The sequence below is a fragment of the Paramormyrops kingsleyae genome, chromosome 1 (assembly GCF_048594095.1).
Source record: "Paramormyrops kingsleyae isolate MSU_618 chromosome 1, PKINGS_0.4, whole genome shotgun sequence".
NCBI lineage: Eukaryota > Metazoa > Chordata > Actinopteri > Osteoglossiformes > Mormyridae > Paramormyrops > Paramormyrops kingsleyae.
Genome location: NC_132797.1, coordinates 1,494,249 through 1,520,378, shown reverse-complemented (window position 1 = coordinate 1,520,378; position 26,130 = coordinate 1,494,249). Strand labels below are relative to the sequence as shown.

Sequence of the window (26,130 nt, the reverse complement as noted above, 5' to 3'; positions counted from 1 at the left end):
ACCTCTGTATTCTGGGAAAGAGGCGCTTCCTGGAGGAAATACCTATAATAATGTAAAAAATCTGAAAATCCATTGTTTGAGATATCAATTATCTTAACAGGCAGGGAATAAATACAACCAAACCACAGCCTGGCCTGAAGGCTGAGATCTCCGGTCACAGCCTCGCACTCATTTGCCAGCTGGAGGCACTTTGTCATCATTCAGGAGCTGGCCAAAGAAGGCGTGAGGCCATATTTGCCGGCAATACCGTTGCGTTTCTGCCCAGGACGTTTACCTGGCTTCAAGGTCTTGACAGTATTACGCACAGTTTTGATACAAGTGGCCACAAGGTACGGGAGTTCTGCCCTCAAAATTGCAAGGACAGACACTACTTAAATGAAAATCAAATGCTGGTCCAATAGGGTACGATATACTGACACAACATATCTCTTGGTACATCATGGGAAGCCAGGCCATTTGTCTCAAATTTGGCATGCTCCAGTTCCTCCAACCCCCATGTGACCACAGAGTCCTTAAAGATGAAACCCAAGAGCCATAGAGCATTCCCTCATGGTCAATGTCAGCAAAACTGAATGAAGCCTCCTCAAGAAGAGAGCTGGGTCATCTGTACTCTTGTATCTATCATAAATCATTCCATTCAAATTTTCCAAGCCACAGCGACAAGCCAGATGCCACATTTATGGTTCTGAATGGTTAGGCAGCAGAAGTTGGGACTGGAAGAGTGGAGGTAACCACAAGGAGCCATTTGATCTGTGATAGCACCCTGGAACAGCATTCCAGCATCCTCTCCTTCGCAAGGCTACTGAGCTGGTAACGGCTCACTGTGGCGGGTCCGGTGTGCCTTTACATCCCAAGTGCTTGTCGCCCTCACAGGTGGCAAGAGCACCACCTAATCAGCCCCTCTATTCAATATATGCCTCTGTCGTCAGATAAGAAATTGCCACGGTCCCCTCTGATAACGTTCACTTCTTTACATGTGACAGCAGAAACACAAGCAATTGCTGTGACCACAGAAGGCTGATCTTGGCTGTCCTGCAGCCACCTTGTGATTTATTTCATCGTTTACTGGACCCCGATAAGGCGAGTGCACTGCCTCCCAGACCAGCAGCACATATAACCCCACAGCGTCTAAGCCCCTACTGTTTGGGTCTTTTCTCTGGTACACCACACCATGGCAATGGACCCGGCTTCACGTGCTACTTTCACAAGTGCATTGCTCGTCTGCAGTCAACATTATCTTACATTCAGTGTTTCAAGGCCTAATTTTCTTGAAAACTGATTTTATCATTAGAACATACAAAAAGAAATAGATGATGACAGGGCACACCTGTCCCCTCGTTCACATGGAAGAAATCTCATCTCAGTCCATCACACCTCCTACTCCAGCATGTACGCTCCTGGCCCCAACACCTTCCTACGTCTCAGCTCCCTCTCTCTCTCCCTCTCTCTCTCTCTCTCTCTCTCTCTCTCTCATAGGAACGTAGGAGTCAGTGCCCAGGGCACACTGACACGCGATGATGGCAGTGGGGGGTATTTCTATGGGACCCATAGTCTCCCATTTTTGAGGGAAGGCTCATAGTCCGATAACCAGGAGAGCAGCATGTCAGGGAGGGCTGAACATAAAAGGCCACCAGGACACCTTGAATTAATTCAGCTGGTGCAACCATGGTGACACACTTCCACATCTCTTTCATGTCTTTTGTGTGTTTGACACAAAGTGACTTCAACCTGAAACCAGGACCTACAGAGTGTTCTTCCAGTTCCTGTCATCTGCAACCTTCACTTCCTTAAGACGGTAACAGCTCTGTCAGATTGCATCCATCTTCCAGTCACTTACCCAGTACGGCACTGAGCGTGAGTGGTGAGATAGAACCCTAATCCCAGTCATGAGAACCCTAAACCCGACCCAGCCCTAATCACAATAACCAAGCAAAATACAAGGTTTTTTGCATTTTTAGTTTTTTGATAGCAGTTACAGAACTACCTGGCTACCTGCAGAACTGAATAAAACATTGAGGTTATACTTGTGGGGACCAAAAAAAATGTCCCCATGAGGTATAAAGTTACCGGTTTTTATCACATTGTGAGGAAATCTGGTCCCCACAATGTAATAATTACAAGCACACCCATACGCTCACAGAATCATACATTGTTGTTATCTTAGAGGTGCCAAAGTACCCAGAGAGAAACCCAGAGCATTGTGGGAGAAACTCCCCACAGACAGAGGATGGGCTCTCCCTTTGAGTCTGGTTAGGGTTAGGGCTTCCTCTGCTGCCCCCTGGAGGACGGGCTCCCCCTTTGGGTCTCGTCAGGGTTAGGGCTTCCTCTGCTGCCCCCTGGAGGATGGGCTCCCCCTTTGGGTCTGGTTAGGGTTAGGGCTTCCTCTGCTGCCCCATGGAGGACGGGCTCCCCCTTTGGGTCTGGTCAGGGTTAGGGCTTCCTCTGCTGCCCCCTGGAGGACGGGCTCCCCCTTTGGGTCTGGTCAGGGTTAGGGCTTCCTCTGTTGCCCCCTGGAGGACGGGCTCCCCCTTTGGGTCTGGTTAGGGTTAGGGCTTCCTCTGCTGCCCCCTGGAGGACGGGCTCCCCCTTTCGGTCTGGTCAGGGTTAGGGCTTCCTCTGCTGCCCCCTGGAGGACGGGCTCCCCCTTTGGGCCTGGTTAGGGTTAGGGCTTCCTCTGCTGCCCCCTGGAGGACGGGCTCCCCCTTTGGGCCTGGTTAGGGTTAGGGCTTCCACTGCTGCCCCCTGGAGGACGGGCTCCCCCTTTGGGTCTAGTTAGTGTTAGGGCTTCCTCTGCTGCCCCCTGGAGGATGGGCTCCCCCTTTGGGCCTGGTTAGGGTTAGGGCTTCCTCTGCTGCCCCCTGGAGGATGGGCTCCCCCTTTGAGTCTGGTCCCTCCCAAGGTTTCTTCCTTCTCAGGAGATTTTCCTTGCCACTGTCGCCTATGGCTTACTCACTGGGGGCTTTGGGTGGGGATGCTGTAAAGCACTTTGAGGCGATGTAATGTTGTGATAATGCGCTATACAATAATATTTTTTTTTGTTTTGTGAAAAGGATCCGCTGAGGAGGTGTGTCACAGTGCTGCCCGCTAAGCCAGCATGCCAGCATCCTGCCAAGCTTGGTAATGTAATTCACAGGGTCAAAATGCCACTTAGTAAATATCTGGAATGTAATAAACCATGAGCAGGCAAAAATTCCTTTAATAAAAGCGCTTTATTGGCAGAACCATAATAAAAGTTAACGAATTGAATTGCATTGAGGTGTAACTAATGGGTTTGTTAAAAGGCCAATAAATGGCTGCTTGCTTATGAGATTAAGTCCTTGTCTTATTGATTCTTAATTTGAACAGATATCACTTGATGATGTAATATATGAAAAAATACATTTACTTAATGTTGTGTGAGACTTACTAAAAATACATTGTAAACTTCTGGGGGAAAAATGGCAGCACGGCTACTTAAGAGACCCCAAACAATATAACATCATTTTGTTTAGCAGGGTATTTATTTTTAAATTTGCACAAGTATCACTTCAGATCAAAAAGGTATATGCATGTCATTTTCATATCTGTGCATGAAAACATGAATATCTATTTCAGGATATTAAAACTGTTATTCCATTCTACCATCTACCCTCCTCCATAACCGCTCACCCAGTCCAAGGAAAGATGGTATCTCACTTAATCACAGTGCACACCAAATTTAATCTGTGAGTCGGACTATGGAATAACGTCCGAGTACCTAAAGGAAAGTCACACATACACAAGAACATGAAAACTCCACACACAGAGCCAGGGTCAGGAATCAACACCCTCATCCTAGAGGTGTGAGGCTGGGATCTGACCCAATGAGTCACCCATCAGCCCATAGGGATTTCTGCTGCTGCGTTATTCCTGACAAATAGTGGCTGGGCACTTTTTGTCAAATGACGTTAGCGCAGCGTTAACAACACATCAATACAGCAAACACGCCACGCACAACACACAATCAATTCGGCTGCAGGTAAGGTGCCCGGGGTCAGAGTGACCGAATCACCACTCGACGGCCCATGCAGGTGGATCATTTTGGCCGGTCAGCCACTCACCAATGACTTTCGCTCATGCCAAACCTGACAAACTGACAAATGGCCATGACACTCGCTCGCCCGATGGCTCGGAGTATAAGCGGCAGGGTACTCTCACCTCGAGCTCACCGTCGAAGGATGCATGCCAACGGGCTGAATCAGGGATTTGCATAAACCATGCAAAACGGAAACTAGAGAGAAATCCGGAGACAAATGCCCAGTGGCATTCATTACTCTTACGCCTCTTATCTTGTCTTATACGTAAGGCCGTGTGACATCTCGGACAAATGCTACTTAATTACATTGAAGGAAGGTATATTCAGAAATGGCAATAAAGTTTGAACTCCTGTCGGGTTCGCTCTTGTGTGGGGGGGTGTTACGTGCCGTAAGTTCCAGGGTGAGCCCTGCAGAATCTCCGGACCTCCCTCCTTCGTCGTCATTCGCCGGCTGCATCTTGGCTCCGCCTTGCTGACCAGACCCCGCCCCCGGCTCCTCCAATGCGTCGCGCGTCACTTCCTGGTTCCCGGAGTGAAAAGCCGGACAGCAAGACCATTCGAGAGCTCTGCTCATATTTTGGATTGTTTTTGGTTTGCTTATTGATTGATTATTGTGTATGACGGTTTTGGTTTCTCGGTTTACGATTTCTCGTTTTGCCCCTTCTCTGTACTTTGGCCCTGGTTTTGTTTGCTTTCTGGTTTTCGATCTTTCGCCCGGTTTTTGGTTTACGACTTCACGCGCCCCTCGGACTCTGACGCTTTGCTCTGGATATGTGCTGTGTGTGTGTATGTCTGGTGCGTAGGGAGTGGTTACCGTTTTGTTTGATATACTTTGTGTGCACTATTTTGGTTAGGGAGTTAGGTATAGGTTGTTTCTGTGTTCTTTGGTAGTTCAGTTAGATTTGGATTTTGTTCAGTAGTTGGGGTTTTGTTTATTGTTTTGGCCATAATCACTCCTGAAGCTCTTGCACCAGGTTTGCTGTTCTGTGTCTGTCGCGTGTAAATAAAATAAGAAAAGGGGCACAGTAGCGGGCAAGGATACCCTGGCAGATTCCGGGGGCCATCGAATACCTGACATTATATAATGGGAGGAGCCAAGATGAACTTTTTATTTGGGGGCCCAGAATTTCCAGCTTTATCCCTGATCACCAAATGTTGTACTGCTGAACATTCTGGAAAAGAGTCAAAGGAAATAGGCTGACACCAAGAACAAGAAAAAAGAATTTGCGGATAGCCGAGACTGGATACCCCACAGGGATAGGGAAAATGAACATCAAGAAGCTTAGCGGCACTTGCTGGGAGGAATGGCGGGGTGGAGGAATTCTGGGAGAATACACGACAGCATGACTCGTCCGCATATGACTAGTGACCTCAGCCCTCATCTACGGCGGAGAAAGGCAGGCTGAATGAGCTCGCACCACCAGAGACTCGCAACCCTCAGAGACTCACAAAGAACTACTTCACTATTTCTGGCACTTCAATGACACCCAGGCGCTAGTTTTCAAAGGCGGGATACATTGCAAACAGGCAGCACTCAGTCCTACACGCTGAGCAGATTTTAACAAGCCTGTGTTCTCGGGCAATAATATGCCTAGTAAATGCAACACCTGTCCAACCGATGGGAAATGGACCCTTGATTAATTATGCCTTGTTTTTTTGGTTGGCTAATTGTGTTTTTTTTGTGATAATGAGAGCCCAATGCGTTTATTGTGTTTTTCTTGTTTAAAATCCATGCCTGCTGAATCTAATTAACATTTAAGTAAAATATGCTAATAGTATCTTTTGTAGCCTTCCACTCCTCATACGGAAATGTAGACATAACTGCTGGTGATACACTCACACACTCCATACACTCACACACTCCATACACTCACACACTCCATACACTCACACACTCCATACACTCACACACACCATACACTCACACACTCCATACACTCACACACACCATACACTCACACACCATACACTCACACTCCATACACTCACACACTCCATACACTCACACTCCACACACACCATACACTCACACACTCCACACACTCACACTCCATACACTCACACACTCCATACACTCACACACTCCATACACTCACACACTCCACACACTCACACTCCATACACTCACACACTCCATACACTCACACACTCCACACACTCACACTCCATACACTCACACACTCCACTCCATACACTCCACACACTCCATACACTCACACATCATACACTCACACACTCCATACACTCACACACTCCATACAGTCACACACTCCACACACTCCATACACTCACACACTCCATACACTCACACACTCCACACACTCACACACTCCATACACTCACACACTCCATACACTCACACACTCCATACACTCACACACTCCACACACTCCATACACTCACACACTCCATACACTCACACACTCCATACACTCCACACACTCCATACACTCACACATCATACACTCACACACTCCATACACTCACACACTCCATACACTCACACACACACCATACACTCACACTCCATACACTCACACACTCCATACACTCACACACTCCACACACTCCATACACTCACACACCATACACTCACACTCCATACACTCACACACTCCATACACTCACACTCCATACACTCACACACTCCATACACTCACACTCCATACACTCACACACTCCACACACTCCATACACTCACACACTCCATACACTCACACACTCCATACACTCACACTCCATACACTAACACACTCCATACACTCACACACTCCATACACTCACACACTCCACACACTCAATACACTCACACACTCCATACACTCACACACTCCATACACTCACACTCCATACAGGGTGGCACAGAAACGCAGCGTCCCCCGGCATGGTAAAGCTATAGAAGAATGAAGAGTGGGCATGCTGGCCAAAAGTTTAGACTGTGATCAAAGTCAACGGCAATATATTTATAATATATATGTTCAACATTTCTAGATCAGACAACAGGACAAGATTATTGTAGATTCTGAAACACCAAAGAATGTCTTAAATTTTATAACAATATCTGTAATATATTAACTGTGCACCAGAAAGTTATAGTTTATATATCTTTTAGTGGTGATTGATTTTTTTCTACAGAATTATGCCTTAGACTGAATCACATCTAAGCTGGTGAGATACAGGTCTTCTCAATCCATTCAAGCATTCATATTACCAGCATGCACCAATTCACATACAGCATCATATACATTTGCAGAAATCGCCTGCAGGTACGGATGTGAGGCACACATACAAACACACGCACCGCTACATATCGATTGCCAACATGGCTTGCAGTGGGATCATCTTCCTAATTTTTTCCCACAAGATTTTTGCAAAACACGCTCCCACGCAGGTGGCCAAGACAAAAATATTAATGAACGGGATGGTTTTCAAATTACTGGTAGCCTAAACCACCCGGAATTAAAATAAAACAAAGATGAATGCAAACATTAAAGTAAATCAGAAGAGCAATTAAGTAATAATCATATGTGAATAGCTGTTAATGAGCATATTATGCGGATGGTGCTCTTGTTTCCAGGGCTGAATCCAAAGAAATTTTACCAATTAACAGTCATGATGATGAACATCTGCGATGGCACAGAAACGCAGCATCCTGCAAAGGGTGGCACAGAAACGCAGCGCCCTGCAAAGGGTGGCACAGAAACGCAGCGTCCCGCAAAGGGTGGCACAGAAACGCAGCGCCCCGCAAAGGATGGCAGAGAAACGCAGCGCCCCGCAAAGGGTGGCACAGAAACGCAGCGCCCCGCAAAGAGTGGCACAGAAACGCAGCGCCTCGCAAAGGATGGTAGAGAAACGCAGCGTCCAGCAAAGGATGGCACAGAAATGCAGCGCCCCGTAAAGGATGGCAGAGAAACGCAGCGCCCCGCAAAGGAAGGCACAGAAACGCAGCGTCCCGCAAAGGATGGCACAGAAACGCAGCGTCCCGCAAAGGGTGGCAGAGAAACGCAGAGTCCCGTAAAGGGTGGCAGAGAAATGCAGTGTCCCGTAAAGGATGGCAGAGAAATGCAGCGTCCCGCAAAGGGTGGCAGAGAAACGCAGTGTCCCGTAAAGGATGGCACAGAAATGCAGCGTCCCGCAAAGGATGGCACAGAAACGCAGCGTCCCGTAAAGGATGGCACAAAAACGTAGCGTCCCGTAAAGGATGGCAGAGAAACGCAGCATCCCGTAAAGGGTGGCAGAGAAACGCAGCGTCCCGCAAAGGATGGCACAAAAACGTAGCGTCCCGTAAAGGATGGCAGAGAAACGCAGCATCCCGTAAAGGGTGGCAGAGAAACGCAGCGTCCCGTAAAGGATGGCACAGAAACGTAGCGTCCCGTAAAGGATGGCACAGAAACGCAGCGTCCCGCAAAGGGTGGCAGAGAAACGCAGCGTCCCGCAAAGGATGGCAGAGAAACGCAGCGCCCCGCAAAGCATGGCAGAGAAACGCAGCGTCCCGTAAAGGATGGCACAGAAACGCAGCGTCCCGCAAAGGGTGGCAGAGAAACGCAGCGTCCCGCAAAGGATGGCAGAGAAACGCAGCGTCCCGCAAAGGATGGCAGAGAAACGCAGCGTCCCGCAAAGGATGGCACAGAAACGCAGCGCCCCGCAAAGGATGGCACAGAAACGTAGCATCCCGCAAAGGGTGGCAGAGAAACGCAGCGTCCCGCAAAGGGTGGCAGAGAAACGCAGCGTCCCGTAAAGGATGGCACAGAAACGCAGCGTCCCGCAAAGGGTGGCAGAGAAACGCAGCGTCCCGCAAAGGATGGCAGAGAAACGCAGCGCCCCGCAAAGGATGGCAGAGAAACGCAGCGTCCCGCAAAGGATGGCACAGAAACGCAGCGCCCCGCAAAGGATGGCACAGAAACGCAGCGTCCCGCAAAGGATGGCAGAGAAACGTAGCGTCCCGCAAAGGGTGGCACAGAAACGCAGCGTCCCGCAAAGGGTGGCAGAGAAACGCAGCGTCCCGTAAAGGATGGCACAGAAACGCAGCGTCCCGCAAAGGGTGGCAGAGTAACGCAGCGTCCCGCAAAGGATGGCAGAGAAACGCAGCGTCCCGCAAAGGATGGCAGAGAAACGCAGCGCCCCGCAAAGGGTGGCACAGAAACGCAGCGCCCCGCAAAGGGTGGCACAGAAACGCAGCGTCCCGGAAAGGATGGCACAGAAACGCAGCGCCCCGTAAAGGATGGCACAGAAACGTAGCGTCCCGTAAAGGATGGCACAGAAACGCAGCGTCCCGCAAAGGGTGGCAGAGAAACGCAGCGTCCCGCAAAGGATGGCAGAGAAACGCAGCGCCCCGCAAAGCATGGTAGAGAAACGCAGCGTCCCGCAAAGGATGGCACAGAAACGCAGCGCCCCGCAAAGGATGGCACAGAAACGCAGCGCCCCGCAAAGGATGGCACAGAAACGCAGCGTCCCGCAAAGGGTGGCAGAGAAACGCAGCATCCCGTAAAGGGTGGCAGAGAAACGCAGCGTCCCGTAAAGGATGGCACAGAAACGTAGCGTCCCGTAAAGGATGGCACAGAAACGCAGCGTCCCGCAAAGGGTGGCAGAGAAACGCAGCGTCCCGCAAAGGATGGCAGAGAAACGCAGCGCCCCGCAAAGCATGGCAGAGAAACGCAGCGTCCCGTAAAGGATGGCACAGAAACGCAGCGTCCCGCAAAGGGTGGCAGAGAAACGCAGCGTCCCGCAAAGGATGGCAGAGAAACGCAGCGTCCCGCAAAGGATGGCAGAGAAACGCAGCGTCCCGCAAAGGATGGCACAGAAACGCAGCGCCCCGCAAAGGATGGCACAGAAACGTAGCATCCCGCAAAGGGTGGCAGAGAAACGCAGCGTCCCGCAAAGGGTGGCAGAGAAACGCAGCGTCCCGTAAAGGATGGCACAGAAACGCAGCGTCCCGCAAAGGGTGGCAGAGAAACGCAGCGTCCCGCAAAGGATGGCAGAGAAACGCAGCGCCCCGCAAAGGATGGCAGAGAAACGCAGCGTCCCGCAAAGGATGGCACAGAAACGCAGCGCCCCGCAAAGGATGGCACAGAAACGCAGCGTCCCGCAAAGGATGGCAGAGAAACGTAGCGTCCCGCAAAGGGTGGCACAGAAACGCAGCGTCCCGCAAAGGGTGGCAGAGAAACGCAGCGTCCCGTAAAGGATGGCACAGAAACGCAGCGTCCCGCAAAGGGTGGCAGAGAAACGCAGCGTCCCGCAAAGGATGGCAGAGAAACGCAGCGTCCCGCAAAGGATGGCAGAGAAACGCAGCGCCCCGCAAAGGGTGGCACAGAAACGCAGCGCCCCGCAAAGGGTGGCACAGAAACGCAGCGTCCCGGAAAGGATGGCACAGAAACGCAGCGCCCCGTAAAGGATGGCACAGAAACGTAGCGTCCCGTAAAGGATGGCACAGAAACGCAGCGTCCCGCAAAGGGTGGCAGAGAAACGCAGCGTCCCGCAAAGGATGGCAGAGAAACGCAGCGCCCCGCAAAGCATGGTAGAGAAACGCAGCGTCCCGCAAAGGATGGCACAGAAACGCAGCGCCCCGCAAAGGATGGCACAGAAACGCAGCGCCCCGCAAAGGATGGCACAGAAACGCAGCGTCCCGCAAAGGGTGGCAGAGAAACGCAGCGTCCCGCAAAGGATGGCACAGAAACGCAGCGTCCCGCAAAGGATGGCAGAGAAACGCAGCGTCCCGCAAAGGATGGCAGAGAAACGCAGCATCCCGCAAAGGATGGTAGAGAAACGCAGCGTCCCGCAAAGGGTGGCACAGAAACGCAGCGCCCCGCAAAGGGTGGCACAGAAACGCAGCGTCCCGCAAAGGATGGCAGAGAAACGTAGCATCCCGCAAAGGATGGCACAGAAACGCAGCGTCCCGCAAAGGATGGCAGAGAAACGCAGCGTCCCGCAAAGGGTGGCAGAGAAACGCAGCGTCCCGCAAAGGGTGGCAGAGAAACGCAGCGTCCCGCAAAGGGTGGCAGAGAAACGCAGCGTCCCGCAAAGGATGGCACAGAAACGCAGCGTCCCGCAAAGGATGGTAGAGAAACGCAGCGTCCCGCAAAGGGTGGCACAGAGACGCAGCGTCCCGCAAAGGATGGCAGAGAAACGCAGCGTCCCGCAAAGGATGGCAGAGAAACGCAGCGCCCCGCAAAGGATGGCAGAGAAACGCAGCGTCCCGTAAAGGGTGGCAGAGAAACGCAGCGTCCCGCAAAGGGTGGCAGAGAAACGCAGCGTCCCGCAAAGGGTGGCACAGAAACGCAGCGTCCCGCAAAGGATGGCAGAGAAACGCAGCGCCCCGCAAAGGATGGCACAGAAACGCAGCGCCCCGCAAAGGATGGCAGAGAAAAGCAGCGCCCCGCAAAGGATGGCAGAGAAACGCAGCGTCCCGCAAAGGGTGGCAGAGAAAAGCAGCGCCCCGCAAAGGGTGGCAGAGAAACGCAGCGTCACGCAAAGGGTGGCAGAGAAAAGCAGCGTCCCGCAAAGGGTGGCAGAGAAACGCAGCGTCCCGCAAAGGGTGGCAGAGAAACGCAGCGCCCCGCAAAGGATGGCAGAGAAACGCAGCGTCCCGCAAAGGGTGGCAGAGAAACGCAGCATCCCGCAAAGGGTGGCAGAGAAACCAGGGCTGTGGAGTCGGTAGATAAATGCTCCGACTCCGACTCCGACTCCTCAGTTTCTAAATCTTCCGACTCCGACTCCGACTCCCCGACTCCGACTCCTCTGTATGTATATACTATGCTAATGTATTTTCTACATCCATTGAAGGAAAGGAAGGCAACATACATGTCATTTCACCACAGAACTACTGGCTAGGAAGCCAACACTCTACTATAATGCCAGATTAAAGACAAACACAATGAAAACAAGGTTTTGTTTAGCAGAGAGAGGCAGAAGCTGCTGCTTTTTCCTTAGTGTTCTTATCTTGTGAAGATTGGGCAGTGGAAGGCTGAAGGAGGAGGCAGGGGGGAGGGGCACTTCAAGGGAAATCATGAATCATGTTTGAATCCCATAGTCAGGTTTAAAGTTTAAGTTTATTCCCTTCACTTATACAAGTGTTTCTAGTCCTGCAAAAAACATTTACCTAATTATCAGCGAGAGTTAAGGCCCCCAAATACGCAGCGATCCGTGGCCGATTTTGCCACCGACCGATGTGCGTGTACAATCGCGGCAATTCATTGGCGGCCGCAGATTGCGGGTGTCCACATGGACGGGCAGATCCAGCTTGCCGAAAATCTCGACCACCGCCCCCATCCAAAGTAATGTGATGCCTCTGTCTGCTGCAGTGGCTGTCTCCTCTGTCAGCCAGCCGGAAGTTTAGTGCATTGTGTCACTCACCGGCCAGCTGATCAGCAGAACGAGCCTCTGCTGGAGACAGGTAGGGAGATCTGTGTTCTCGGCTCCTTCGGCCCCCTTCACTAGCGCATAGCGGATGTGCCAGAAACACATGGATGGCACAGAAACGCAGCGTCCCGCAAAGGATGGCAGAGAAACGCAGCGCCCCGCAAAGGATGGCAGAGAAACGCAGCGTCCCGCAAAGGATGGCACAGAAACGCAGCGCCCCGCAAAGGATGGCAGAGAAACGCAGCGCCCCGCAAAGGATGGCAGAGAAACCCCCCCCGCAAAGGATGGCAGAGAAACGCAGCGTCCCGCAAAGGATGGCAGAGAAACGCAGCGTCCCGCAAAGGGTGGCAGAGAAAAGCAGCGTCCCGCAAAGGGTGGCAGAGAAACGCAGCGTCCCGCAAAGGGTGGCAGAGAAACGCAGCGCCCCGCAAAGGATGGCAGAGAAACGCAGCGTCCCGCAAAGGGTGGCAGAGAAACGCAGCGTCCCGCAAAGGGTGGCAGAGAAACGCAGCGCCCCGCAAAGGGTGGCAGAGAAACGCAGCGCCCCGCAAAGGATGGCACAAAAACGCAGCGTCCCGCAAAGGATGGCAGAGAAACCAGGGCTGTGGAGTCGGTAGATAAATGCTCCGACTCCGACTCCTCAGTTTCTAAATCTTCCGACTCCGACTCCCCGACTCCGACTCCTCTGTATGTATATACTATGCTAATGTATTTTCTACATCCATTGAAGGAAAGGAAGGCAACATACATGTCATTTCACCACAGAACTACTGGCTAGGAAGCCAACACTCTACTATAATGCCAGATTAAAGACAAACACAATGAAAACAAGGTTTTGTTTAGCAGAGAGAGGCAGAAGCTGCTGCTTTTTCCTTAGTGTTCTTATCTTGTGAAGATTGGGCAGTGGAAGGCTGAAGGAGGAGGCAGGGGGGAGGGGCACTTCAAGGGAAATCATGAATCATGTTTGAATCCCATAGTCAGGTTTAAAGTTTAAGTTTATTCCCTTCACTTATACAAGTGTTTCTAGTCCTGCAAAAAACATTTACCTAATTATCAGCGAGAGTTAAGGCCCCCAAATACGCAGCGATCCGTGGCCGATTTTGCCACCGACCGATGTGCGTGTACAATCGCGGCAATTGATTGGCGGCCGCAGATTGCGGGTGTCCACATGGACGGGCAGATCCAGCTTGCCGAAAATCTCGACCACCGCCCCCATCCAAAGTAATGTGATGCCTCTGTCTGCTGCAGTGGCTGTCTCCTCTGTCAGCCAGCCGGAAGTTTAGTGCATTGTGTCACTCACCGGCCGGCTGATCAGCAGAACGAGCCTCTGCTGGAGACAGGTAGGGAGATCTGTGTTCTCGGCTCCTTCGGCCCCCTTCACTAGCGCATAGCGAAGGGGAGCCGACGGAGCTGAGAACACACCAGATGATTTTTCAGGTGTTTGACGCGTGATGACTCGTTGAACGGCCGAAAAATCGGCAGTGCATCTGTAAATGTATGGGGGGCTTTAGGCTAGGTTCACAGTTCCCTGTAACAGTGGAACACGACACAATGGAAAGCGGTGCCGCACCTTACCTGTGCATTACATCCCATATAGTGACGCATACAGTCAATGAAAAGCATGCTTCATGGTTACTTGACATGTTCGTTTTGTGGTAACATTATGCACTGCATGCATTGGGCTTTATTCTTACAGCAGAGAAGTAGTTCATTATGACTGTTTGTGAATTTGGACATTTCAACTTACTTTTTTAATTCCCATTTAAATTTAGTAGGAGTCGGAGTCGGTTAACTTTTTGCCGACTCCGACTCCGACTCCAGGTACCCAAAATTGTCTCCGACTCCGACTCCTCGACTCCGACTCCACAGCCCTGAGAGAAACGCAGCATCCCGTAAAGGAAGCCAGAGAAAAGCAGCTTCCCGTAAAGGATGGTAGAGAAAAGCAGCGTCCCGCAAAGGGTGGCACAGAAACGCAGCGTCCCGCAAAGGGTGGCACAGAAACGCAGCGTCCCGCAAAGGGTGGCACAGAAACGCAGCGCCCCGCAAAGGGTGGCACAGAAACGCAGCGTCCCGCAAAGGGTGGCACAGAAACGCAGCGCCCCGTAAAGGAAGCCAGAGAAAAGCAGCGTCCCGCAAAGGATGGCACAGAACTTTTTGTCATCCAGGCGCCCACAACAGAAACCCGACAGGCAGAACTGATTATTATAATGCTAATGTTGTTTTTACTTTGTATGTTGCTTTGGATAAAATCATCAAGCAATCTCCCCATATTTCCAGATTAATGTGGGGCTGAAATAAAACATTAGCATCTCAATTGCAGTGGTTACTGAATAACACACCCACCCACGCAGGTTTTCTTGCAGGAAACACATTTGCAAATAAAATCTAACTAAGGTGGACAGCTGAAAAGATGGAAACGAAGGGAGATAATGAATTTCCTCATGCCGAGTCTGTGCTGTGTAATGCCTACATCTCAAATGTGATATGAACATAAAGCGAGTTTGATGGCCAGTTTACGTTGATAATTTCAAGTGTTCTCAGGCCAAATACCCAAAAATGTGGGTCTAAGTTGCCTGCACAGGCCAAACAAATCCTTCAAACTTTTTGCTGGAAATTAGAGGCTGCTGACCAATCACAGCCTCCGACCCCAAAGTCACTCTGGGGCTTCATCACTGCCCTCATCCCCCGCTGTGAGCGCTGTAACGGCAAGGGGTGCGTGAATACGGACCGCAGCCGTCTGCAGCCACAGGAGACCACCGGACCCCAAGGCTTCCTTCAGACCACACTGCGCCAGGTCAGCTGACTCCAGAGCCAGGGATTTGATCTGGAATATTCTCATTTCCCAGCATCTTTTGCTTTTCAAGAGAATTGGAAACATTATAGCTGTGAAGTGCCCATTCACTACTTCAGGTATGGTCAGGGCCATAAAAACCAGCAAAGCAAACGGCATCAAATCCAGCCCCATCCCCCATGGAAATTGTTGGGGGTGGGGGTGCTGATAAATAATGCTGTTTGTCGTTAAGCCACACTGCTGGCATGGAATAGCTTCCCAGGGGGGCAGACCATGGAGGGACAGGATGTGTGTTCAAAACCTCCCTACCTCACATTCCGTGCCCCCCCACAATTCATGCCTGCAGACCCTTGTTTGGCTGCCAGCAGCCGCAGCTAATGCTCGGCACTGTGGAACGAGCCCCCCCCCCCCCCCACCGCCGCTGGCGTCCATCACTGGCCGACCGGTCAGGCTAGTACCTTCCCGCCATCACCGGGGAGAATTATAACAAATGCATATTCTGCTCAAATCCCCAGCATGTGAAATATATACATGTTCAGTTTACGCCTGGCCTATTTGCATATCCAAATCGCAGATGGTACCGAAAGTAAATGATACAAAAGGCTTTAAAGCGAATAGCCAGAGGAAATAAGCAATAAATCATTCTTGACGATAGATATATTTAATAAAATATTACAGGGCCGCTTTCATCTAGTATCAGGGTTCCACAGCAGACTCTCCGCGATCTAAGAACAAATAGACCGGCAAGCTAAACACAAACGCACAGCACGATCACATCAAAGGCCTTTATGCATGCATGCTGGAACCTTGACTTCTGACACCCAGATACCTGAAATGCATTTTTCAAGAATTCTGTTTTTACAATAAAGAATGATGGAGCAATTCGTTAACCCAGCATTCAAGGTGTCTTGAAGAAAAGCACCACCCAGTGGGTAGGGGAAGGACTACTTTGGCAGATTGTTTACACATCTGTAAGTGGCTTATTGATTCCCCAGCCCCATCTGGCTGCTGTAATTTATGTAATTTGTTTAGAGTGCAGTTCCAGGGGAAAATGCCGCGTTCGCCTTCCCTGGTAGCCAAACGATGCACCGCAAATCTCCCACCCCTTGCCAAAACACGAGCACAAGCCCGTCTCGGAACAGCGTCCAAATCGGCCCCCATCAAAGTGATGATTTCCGGCCCGTCCTCTGGCCCAGCTGCTCCAGGTCGCCCTCCGCTGGCTGACAGGCAAAGGTGTTGCTGCCAGCTGACTTCTCATGCTGACACGTCCACACAACAGGGGACTAAGCACTTACCATCATTTCGCGATGGAGTCTAAAATGGAGTAGAGAAGCCTGACGAGTGCCAGCCGCAAGCATATTCTCACTTTCCCAGCATGCTGAGCGAACGTGGGGGCAAGCAAGACCGAATGTGGGAAGGGGACACGCAATGGCGGCGTCTGAATGTCATGTGACGGACGCATTCTCAGCCCCCTCTAAGCCTCGGTCCGCTTCCCCCGGTGGGTTTTGTCACCATATCTTTTTACGAACACACTGCACTGATTCACCCAGCGGTGAAATGCTTGGCACACTATTCTGACACAAGTGGTGATGTGTCACCAGAGGCGGGTTTATTGTTTATGGGGCCCCACTTGAAAAGTCACTTTGGGGCCACAGTCACTACTGTGGTGACTGCTTGTGGCCAACAGGGGGCCCCAAACCTCTGCGGCCCCTGGCAAATGCATGATTTACAGTGCTGGGGAACACTGCCGCTGGTCGCTATGTTGTATGTGTTTGGGGAGGGGGTTATGTTACAGTCACAAAGGAGGAACCTGTCTCTTCTACGGCTGGCTGTTTCCTGGGCTTTAATATAGAATAAAGAAACATCTAGCTGGAAGTATCCCACAAGGTGTCTGAGGCGAGAACAAACATCAGCTTACGAACCAGGCGTACCCGTGCCTTACATCGACAGCGGCACCTCCAGGCAACCTCGTCCTCTACTCAAGTACAAGTCATCCTTTCTCTGCACACAAACTGGGCCACAGTCTCCCTCCAGCCTCTCGCGTCTCATTACCGCAGAATGATAAACAATCGACGGCAAAATGCAATCTGCAAGCAACACCTCATTTCCGTTCTCTGACCTTGCACAGCAGAATCAGTTTTTTCCGTTCACTGTCGTTTACATGGCTCTTTGTTTACTGTGGAGTTTGCGACTCAGGTGCACTGCGAGTCGTACTGTATCGAGACACCGGATTGCCGAATTTTGTAATATGACTGCCATCTACTGACAGTGCCCCCAAACTGCAACTCCCAGATAAAACCGCAACAAAGGATTAACAATGCCTTTAGAAATCCTTGTAGCTGGTTGACCAAATCATTGTTTTATACCAGAAACATTGTTATTCACATCTGGTCCCCCATATTAAACAGGTTATATATAAACAAAAAAAATAAGAACCACCAAACCAAAAAAATAGTACAGCATGAGTGCATGGTGTAAAAAAAGTGCGTTATTTCACATCGATATGCCTATGGTTGAATATTTATTGTTTATATTTGCCTTCTCATTTTGTTTTTGCCTCCCACTTATCACTCATCTTAAGGCCCTACTGCTCTTCTGAGCCACGCCACCGGGCCACAACGAAACTCTGTTTGTCAGAGAGAAGCCTCACTTCCTGTAATCCCCAGTAACTGAGAGAATCCCTATATTAGCAATATATTGTATAGAAACATTATAGCAGCCTTGCAGACATTTGACAGTTTTTATTCCAGCTAATTCAGCTACAAAGGATGCTCTGCTCCTGGGAGCCCTAAACAAAAAGCACAAAGGGATTTCCTCTGTTTTGAGGAATTATTCCTCCCACCCAGGGGGGCCCTTGTCCACCCATTTGAAATGGAAGTACCTCCAATACGCACTGAACCAATAACTCCAGGCTCAGTTAGCCAGAAACACAGGGGGCTACCTGAAACCGGTCCGACAACATAAAGAGAAGGATTAATCATTGTCAGCCCAAATCCATACTGTGTCCTTGCTACCAAGACGCATGGAGATAGTTAATGAGTAAGCCCCTGTGACTATGTATTTAGTGCATTTCTTTTTGTGTACGGCCCTTCCAGGCATGACTATGCCGTAGCATGAGGAACAGCATCACCCAGCAGGGCCATGATGGCAAATGATGTTATACACTGTGGAAAGTGTTACAACACAATGAAAGAAACAAATGAAATTTGGGGGGGGGGGGGTAAATATGCCTCCCCCACCATCACACAAAATATTACCCCCCAAATCAATAAAAAATGAGTGTATAATGCTGAAACATGCATGTAGTGCTACAAGAGGGGGGCAGAGGGGTCAAAATAGACCAGGGGCCTGGATCATGTTTTATGAAGCTGGATTTCTTGCATAGCCAGATAACTTCTCAGATTTAAGGTAGTCTGGGCTAAATGGACCATCTTCATTCACTTACATTTAGCCCAGACTACCTTAAATTCAACAAGTTATCCGGTTAAACGACAATCCCCTGCTTCGTGAAACAGGCCTCAGTTGATCTGGAGATCCGGAGGATTAACATTTCTGTTAGGTTGTTCGGAAAAACAGAAAATCCAAGACTTAAACAAAATGGCTCCATTTTCTGTAGTCAAAAAAAGGGGTTCATCTCATTTAATTTCCTCCCTGGCTAGAAAAAACGTGCCCCTGACCTGCCCTGCTCGTTATTCACATGAGATTAAGCTCGTCCCACTGCTGACGAAGACCATAGTGCTTTCAGCTCACAGCCTTGATGAGTTTAATTGTTAGAGCCATTATCCTCCACTTCGTAAAACACAGGGAAAAGAGGGAACTCATTCATATTCATCAAACTCCTTAAAGGAACAAAGATTTTTAAAACTCCTGCCAAGAAACAGTATATTTATCTGAATGACTGAATGGCCATCTTCAACTGGTAGTCACAATAATATGTGATGTGATGTGTGATGTGTAATGTGACGTGGACGCGTCCAATAGCAGAGCAGCTAGGTGTGGTCTCTTCAAAGTCCCCTGTTTAACGTTCCCCAGGAGTGAGTCATGATTAGCAGCAGTGGATGACGAATTTAAATTTTTGCAATACATTTTAGTGCTTCCTCTATGCAAAACAAAAGATGTGTGCTCGCTCGGGCATGCCATATTCGGGCTCTTCTTCCCACTGCCAGTTGGATGCACTTTGTTCTGTTCCAGTGCTGTACATCGCCAGGCTTCCAGTGACTACAGGTGGGTAGAGCAGAGCTTTTGGAAATAACCCTTATTTTTCGGTAAAGCTCAGTGTCTGTGGAGAATAACAAAAATGTGAGTGAAGCCAATTTCAAGGCCCAGCTGATTTCTGAATCTGCTAAAAATGCACATTGGCACACTGACAAGGGGTTTAGCTGAATACTACAAGCCTTGGTGTACAGATGGGGGTCTGTTACCGTTGCATTATCGCAGGCCTTTAAGAGAGGAAACATGCATCAGCTGGTGCACATTACAGGGCACTTTAGCCACCAAATAAGCCAATCTAACTCAGCCTGACTGAAAACCAACCCACCCAATGTCAGGCCTCTATACTCTATGAATGTCTAGGATGTGTATAGAGGATGTGTATAGAGGATGTGTATAGAGAGAATCTGCGCAATAAACTCCCATTGGGGTCTCCAGTGGAGCCCGAATCTTTTGGAGTTGGCTGATGGGTTTCTTTTTCTGCCAGAACTCCCATGAACAAATAAGTGGGAAGGCTTTGCTCAGAAACCAAAATGTCTTCTCTCTCAACAAAGATCACTCAGAGCTACCAGATCAATCTTTGTTCCTGCTGATTTCTTAAGAAACCCCCTTACAGGATGTCTTGCTTGGGTGGCGAAATGTGAGACCCCTGTCAGTGAGGACACAGCTGTAGCCACGGTGGGCTGCTGAGGTCAGGAAGATAAAGGGTCTCGTTTTCTCACTTTACCTGTAAGCTTGATGGGGTAGAAAGCAGGGTTCGTAGTAATACCAAATTTTGCAACCAAATCTCTGCATTTTAAGTACAAAAGAAATGTGGCCACACAACCAAACTTTGTGCATGTGACTTCATTTTCAAACCTAAGATCATCTCCAGTTTTTCAAGTCACTTTCCAAGATTATTTAGAAAAGTGTGTGTCAGTGTGTTCTCATATCCAACTAGGAAGAAAAAAAAAAACATTGTGTCAATATCACTGTCGCACCCCGACCCTGCCGATCCTCCTGTGCCACGCCCCCCTCGTTAAACACTGGGAATCCACATGAGGTTAACAGCTGTTTCCAGTTATCCTTATTAGTTTGGTTTATTTAATGGTACATTCGATTATTTCTCTCCAAGTCGGAACTCGGATGAAAACGTCACGAAAAACGTCACTTCCCGTCGGAAACACAGCTCTTTTATGACGTTGAAGTCGGACAAGATTTTGTTGTCCGAGTTGCCCCTGTGACATAATTTCAACATGGCGACTTGGTTTGTTTGTAGTTTGTTTACCGATCGAAAAAAGAATATCGCTATGAATGCACTAAAATATTTTATAAAGCTTTTAATGTGGTTTGACTAGTTTGTGTTTCTTGTTTGTCTCTCAGAAAAATTTCCATTTCTCCATTATCTCCATTTGGAAAACTCCAAATCTGCTAAAATATAAAGCAACAACACACAGCAACGTGTTCATGGAGGCAGCCATGTTTGTTCCGAGATGTGGGTAGCTCGAATGGGAGATTGTCGGACGTGATGTCACTCAACTCGGAATTTCCGAGTTCCGAGAGAAAAACGAACGCACCATAAGTCCACGTCAGAGTTTGTTTCCCCAGTTCTGTCATTGTAGTGTTGTGCGTTGGTATGCTGTTTGTTCCTTTGCCAATTAAACCCCTTTATTTTACCCCATTCCTGATCTCCTTTGCCTGCTTCCCTGGTCTGTGCTGCATAATTCATGACAATCACAAGATATCCCCCCTTTCCTCTCCAGACCTCCTATACTTCCTCGCTCACTGATGACAGCATTTCTGATTCTGAGACCACTAACGGGGCAGGTGTGACGATCCTCATTCTGCACACCTTCTGCCTAAAACAGCAGACAACGCAGAACCTCCACAGGCCAAACACCAGCACTACCCAGAGACTATTTGGAATCTGCTCGTCAGAATGACACAGGAAACCTACAGGGATGAACCATCCAATTCCTTTAACTCTAACCAAGAGGAAGCCTTTGTGTTACCAGCTAGATCTCTTTGGTTATTGAATCAGGGAGACATGAAGCCTTTCGGGCTCATTGTCTTTCTCAGTGTAGATAGTAACTGTCAGTCCCCTGCAAGAATGAGCAGAAAAGGTGGGCTTGGGTTCCAGAAACCTTCACATAGAAGTTAATGGCAGACAGTTTAACTAACCAAGGCATCTGGCAGATGTAATGAGTTCAGGTTCCTTGGCGCACATGTGACAACCTCAACCGTCAACTGTCAAGTATGGAGAAGGCTCTGTGAACCATGCACCATCAGCGAGCTACTGATGCGTGTAGCTTTCAGAGCAGCGAGTATGCTGGGTTTCTGAGCAAATGGGTCACACTGCCTTTCCCACAGATCATTCACCATGTCGGGACAGAGGCTACCATGTGCACCTCTCTTGTCACCCTTGGTTTCTATATAATAACCTGAGGATTTTCAAGCATTTCCTTGGACGGTAAACCCAGGACATATTGGCAGCTAGTGTGCAAGTCTTTCCATCATGCTGATCCCAGCCCTCTATTCATTTCATCATTGACAGCAACGGTGGATTTCACAGTGGGCCATGAATAGACGGCTCAAGCACTGGGCACATTTCAAAAGCATTATTACTTAAATGCGTCCACTTGACAGGCATTCTTACACTGGGTCACATCAAACATGCGGGGGTTTCTTAGGACACACTGCAGCAGAACGCCGGAAATCTTCTGCTTTCTCTTATGCTTCTTGGTGCAGCTACTGTTTCCGTGCATGTGAGGCCCTTTGATTTACCCCCCACCAAAGGTGTGGCCATTTCTTATTGGGTCGATCAAAGGCGGAGGAACAGTGTCCAAAGAAAACCACCTTCCACCTCTCAACAAGTGATCAGGTTTCCTTCTTTAAATCAGCTTTGATTTCACGGCATTCTCTTCACTCTATGGGTGAACTTGACCTTGAAAGTCAAACTCATTTATCTTATCTTACAGAACCCTTTGATATTTCACTTACCTTTTATGTTGTCTCACAAACTAAAATCACCCAACAAGATGCAACAGGCCAGAAATATTTCCTTTTCATCCTAATTTTGGTGTCTTGGATGTACTGAGACTCAACAAAAGAGCCTCCATTCAGTCCTGTAAGTGGAGGCTGGATCCTGATGACGTTACACTGTTTGTGGTCTCTGGGTTCCAATCAGTGGCCAAGGTCTCTGCATGTCAATGGGAGAAATGGCACAGCTCACCACGCAGGCCTCTGCCCAGGGAGGCTCTCGCCGGACTCCTGGAAATCCGCGCACTGCCTTTCACTTCTGCCCCCCGTCTCATAAACCACATGTGACTTCAAGCACGAAAATGAGGAGCTCGGGTGGGTTTCATGCCAATGTGACGCAGAAGTACAGAATGGCTGCTTCTGACTCACTCCTTTAAAAATATAGTTTAGTGATCTGTGTTTGTGTAGTGCAGCAGCTCAGCCGGCTGAGCTCATTCCTCCAGGGATGTGCATTTGTTTCCTGTCCTGGCTCTGTGTGTATGCGAGTCTGTGTTTGTCTGTAAGTGTGTGTGTGTGTCCTTCCAAAGTCAGAACTGCCGACCATGCGGTTTAGGTGAACCGGCCTAGGTGAACTCGGGGGGGGGGGGCATCCTCGACAGGGTGTACCCAGTCACATGACCGCAGCTTCCTGGAATAAGCGCTATGAGCCTGCATTGGATAAGCAGTGTAAAGGAAATTCAAATGGATGGAGATCCGTGTCTGTTGGAGAGCGACATGCCAAGTCTTCCCCTCAATTAGTCATCCTTCCCAAAAAGAAAAAAACACTGGCAGTCTGTGAAGAGAACAGATGCCCAAAGGATTCAGAGATTCCTCCTTCCCAGTGAAGCCAACTTCCTTGCTTTTCTGCATCAGCACCACTCATTTTCCAGGATGAGGATGATTTAGAAAACTCTTTGTCTCTCAGAAACCATCAGCTGCATAAGGACAGCCTGCCTTGTGAAGGTCGTCCCCAGAGGCTGTGAAGGTCGTCCCCAGCCAGAGAAATAAATGATAGTTTCCAGAACTCCTCTTTGGAAAGGTGAGTTCATTCGCTGGGGAAGAAAAATGGTCTCCATCCCAAAACCATATAACTAAAACAACAGACAGTCAGGAAATCCAGGAAATGAAAAATACAAACACCATTTCACATGTGCAATTTAGAAATGTGTGTAGAACATTATCATATTCATTCCATTACATTCCTCTCATTTGTTTTAAGTTTATAATGATATGCTAAACAGTTTGGATCTCAATTAACTTCATTCTCTGGTTTTTTTGAAGTACTTCGAAATTAGAAGTTTCCAGAATACAAAAGGTGAAAAGCAATTAAATCAGGGGTTGTCATCTTCTGGAGGTGTTTCATTACCCAGCACAAGCAATGGGAGGTAAACGAATACGCCTCCTAATGAAAGCAAAACGTGCAGCCGTTCAGACCCGCTAGAGGCTTCCAGAACATTGACGATGACCACAATTAATAGCAGCAAGCTTATTACACATAAGCTAATTCATGGTTAGAACCCTGTTATTTTATAGTACAGGATGAGGAGATGCCATATTTCCATGTATAATTGCAAGGACCATAATGTGTCTGAACAAAAATAAGACATTCATTTTTTGCAGATGGGGGGAATTTTCACAATAAGTTTTAGCAAACTATACATATGGAAACCATTTTCTCTGCAAAGTGTGATTCTTTTTAAAGTTCTGACTCACTTCTGCTACCAGAGCTGAAAAGTGCTGGTTTAATAACTACAGAAATGGCAAAGGTCATAGAACGGCTGGTGAGACAGGCCAGTGCGTCCCTACTGCGTGACTGCGAGAGGAGGGCACTGACCACACAGGGCTACCGACACAAGGCACTGTACCTGCAGGGCACTGACCACACGGGGCTACCGACACAAGGCACTGTACCTGCAGGGCACTGACCACACGGGGCTACCGACACAAGGCACTGTACCTGCAGGGCACTGACCACACGGGGCTACCGACACAAGGCACTGTACCTGCAGAGCTCTGCTGGAGACCTCAGGTCCCACGTTTTTCTGAGGGATGAAGCACAACAAGCATACATGAAAATACAGCACAGCCCCTTAAAAAAGGCAGCTGTCTCACACAGTCCAAAAGGAAATGGTGACTATAGGTAGAATCTGACAAGCCAAACGGGGGCAGAGTGCAGTGCGTACCTGACAGGACATTGTACTCATGTCATTAATTGCCAAGGAGTCTTTATTCCTGGGGAGACTCACACTCACATGAGCCTCATCTCCACCCTGGAAAAAATCATAACATCTGTAAACCAAAAATTATTCAAATAGACCCAACTAATACGAAAACTAATGGTACCAGTTGGCCAGTAAACAGAAACACCTAAAGTCTTGTTCAAGCTAGGATTGCACAGCCTATTTACTTGAATATCAAATACCTTTTAAATATTTTATTTAACCTTCACGGACTGCCTGTAACAAACTGCCAACTTGTTAGCTGTATTTAGCGCTAAGGTCCAGTTTCCTCCTGAAAACAGAAAGAGCTCTCGAGGAAAAATCCCAGCCAAGCCAAAACACAACGCGCCACATTTTCCCTTCCACGGGGAATCCCGCTTTTACATACAGTACAATACTAAAGCTGAATTAAGCGGCCCGACCCTCCATGTTTAAATACACAGCAGGACAGGTAATGCAATCGGAATTGTGAAATTCTCTTTCGCAATTGACAAGTGTCAATTCCTACTGAATTTGCATTTTACTTAGCATTCGATTATCAGAAGACCCCAAGCAATGTAAGCCATTTGTCTTTTAAGTAATACATTTAATCTGTGCATCAATACTTGCCGGGTAGGTTTTTAACATTATGCATTGGAAATGCTCACCTTGACACGCCCAAGAACTTGTTGGGTCACCTTCCTGATGAGGACCATGTACTGGTGCAGCTGGTGCCGGTACCGGAGCGCCGCGAGCCGGGCTTCCCTGCGCATCCCGCGCACCTGCGTCAGCAGGTCCCGCTCCCTGTCGTCCCAGCGGACCTTCTGCTCCTTGGCCTCCAGGTCCAGATGAGCGAGCTTCGCCCTCAGCACGGCGTTCTGGGCGCGGAGGGTGGATAAGCAGCAGTGGCCCCGGACCAGGTCTTGGTGGAGCAGAAGAGAGCCGCATCCCTGCTGGCACATGCCGACCGCCCTGTAGGCGCAGCTTTCCCGCATGTGCGCCTCTGCGTCCTCCATGCCAAGGGTTTCCTTACACCCCCTGTTCCTACAGCACACCGGACGCAAATCGCACATTTTACACGATCCCCAAATTCTGCCACCTGAGGGTATACAATTATATATTTACAGTATAAAGCTCCCGAGGGAGATTATATCCCCTGATGATCAGCTTCCCGATAGGGGCAGGACTGAGCTGAGATCACTGAGTGAGATGGACCAGCCGAGAGGTGGACGGGTTTAAGCGGTGCATAAAAGCAATAATACAGACGGCACGGAAAGCACTCTCGCCGGGGATGGTCCGGAATTCGGGTGCACAGCCTGCACTGGAAGCTGGTTCGTGCATGTAACTTGCATTCAAAGCAATTCATGTCAAGTCCCACAAAACTAAAAAAAAAAAAACATTGTCAGACGGTCAACGCTGAACTGCCGTCAGCGACTTATGCGGAAAAAGTTGACTTGTCTTGATTTGTTTGAAATGAAAGTTTCCGAAGGAGCCGGTCTACCGTATTTACCCTGAAATCGGTGCCT

General features: G+C 49.1%; 1 protein-coding gene across 1 annotated transcript in view; it reads right to left on the bottom strand.

Moving 5' to 3' along the window:
• LOC111833634 (PDZ domain-containing RING finger protein 4-like) overlaps positions 1-26,058 on the bottom strand; it is a 96,117-nt gene extending 70,059 nt beyond the window's left edge. Inside the window, exons 1-3 of the mRNA XM_072712729.1 lie at positions 25,273-26,058; positions 24,590-24,676; positions 24,410-24,448 (exon numbers count right to left, since the gene is read on the bottom strand). Coding sequence (XP_072568830.1) covers positions 24,410-24,448; positions 24,590-24,676; positions 25,273-25,677 — 531 coding nt within the window. The 5' untranslated portion in view covers positions 25,678-26,058. The remainder of the gene's footprint in view (positions 1-24,409; positions 24,449-24,589; positions 24,677-25,272) is intronic.
• Positions 26,059-26,130: the final 72 nt, after the last annotated feature.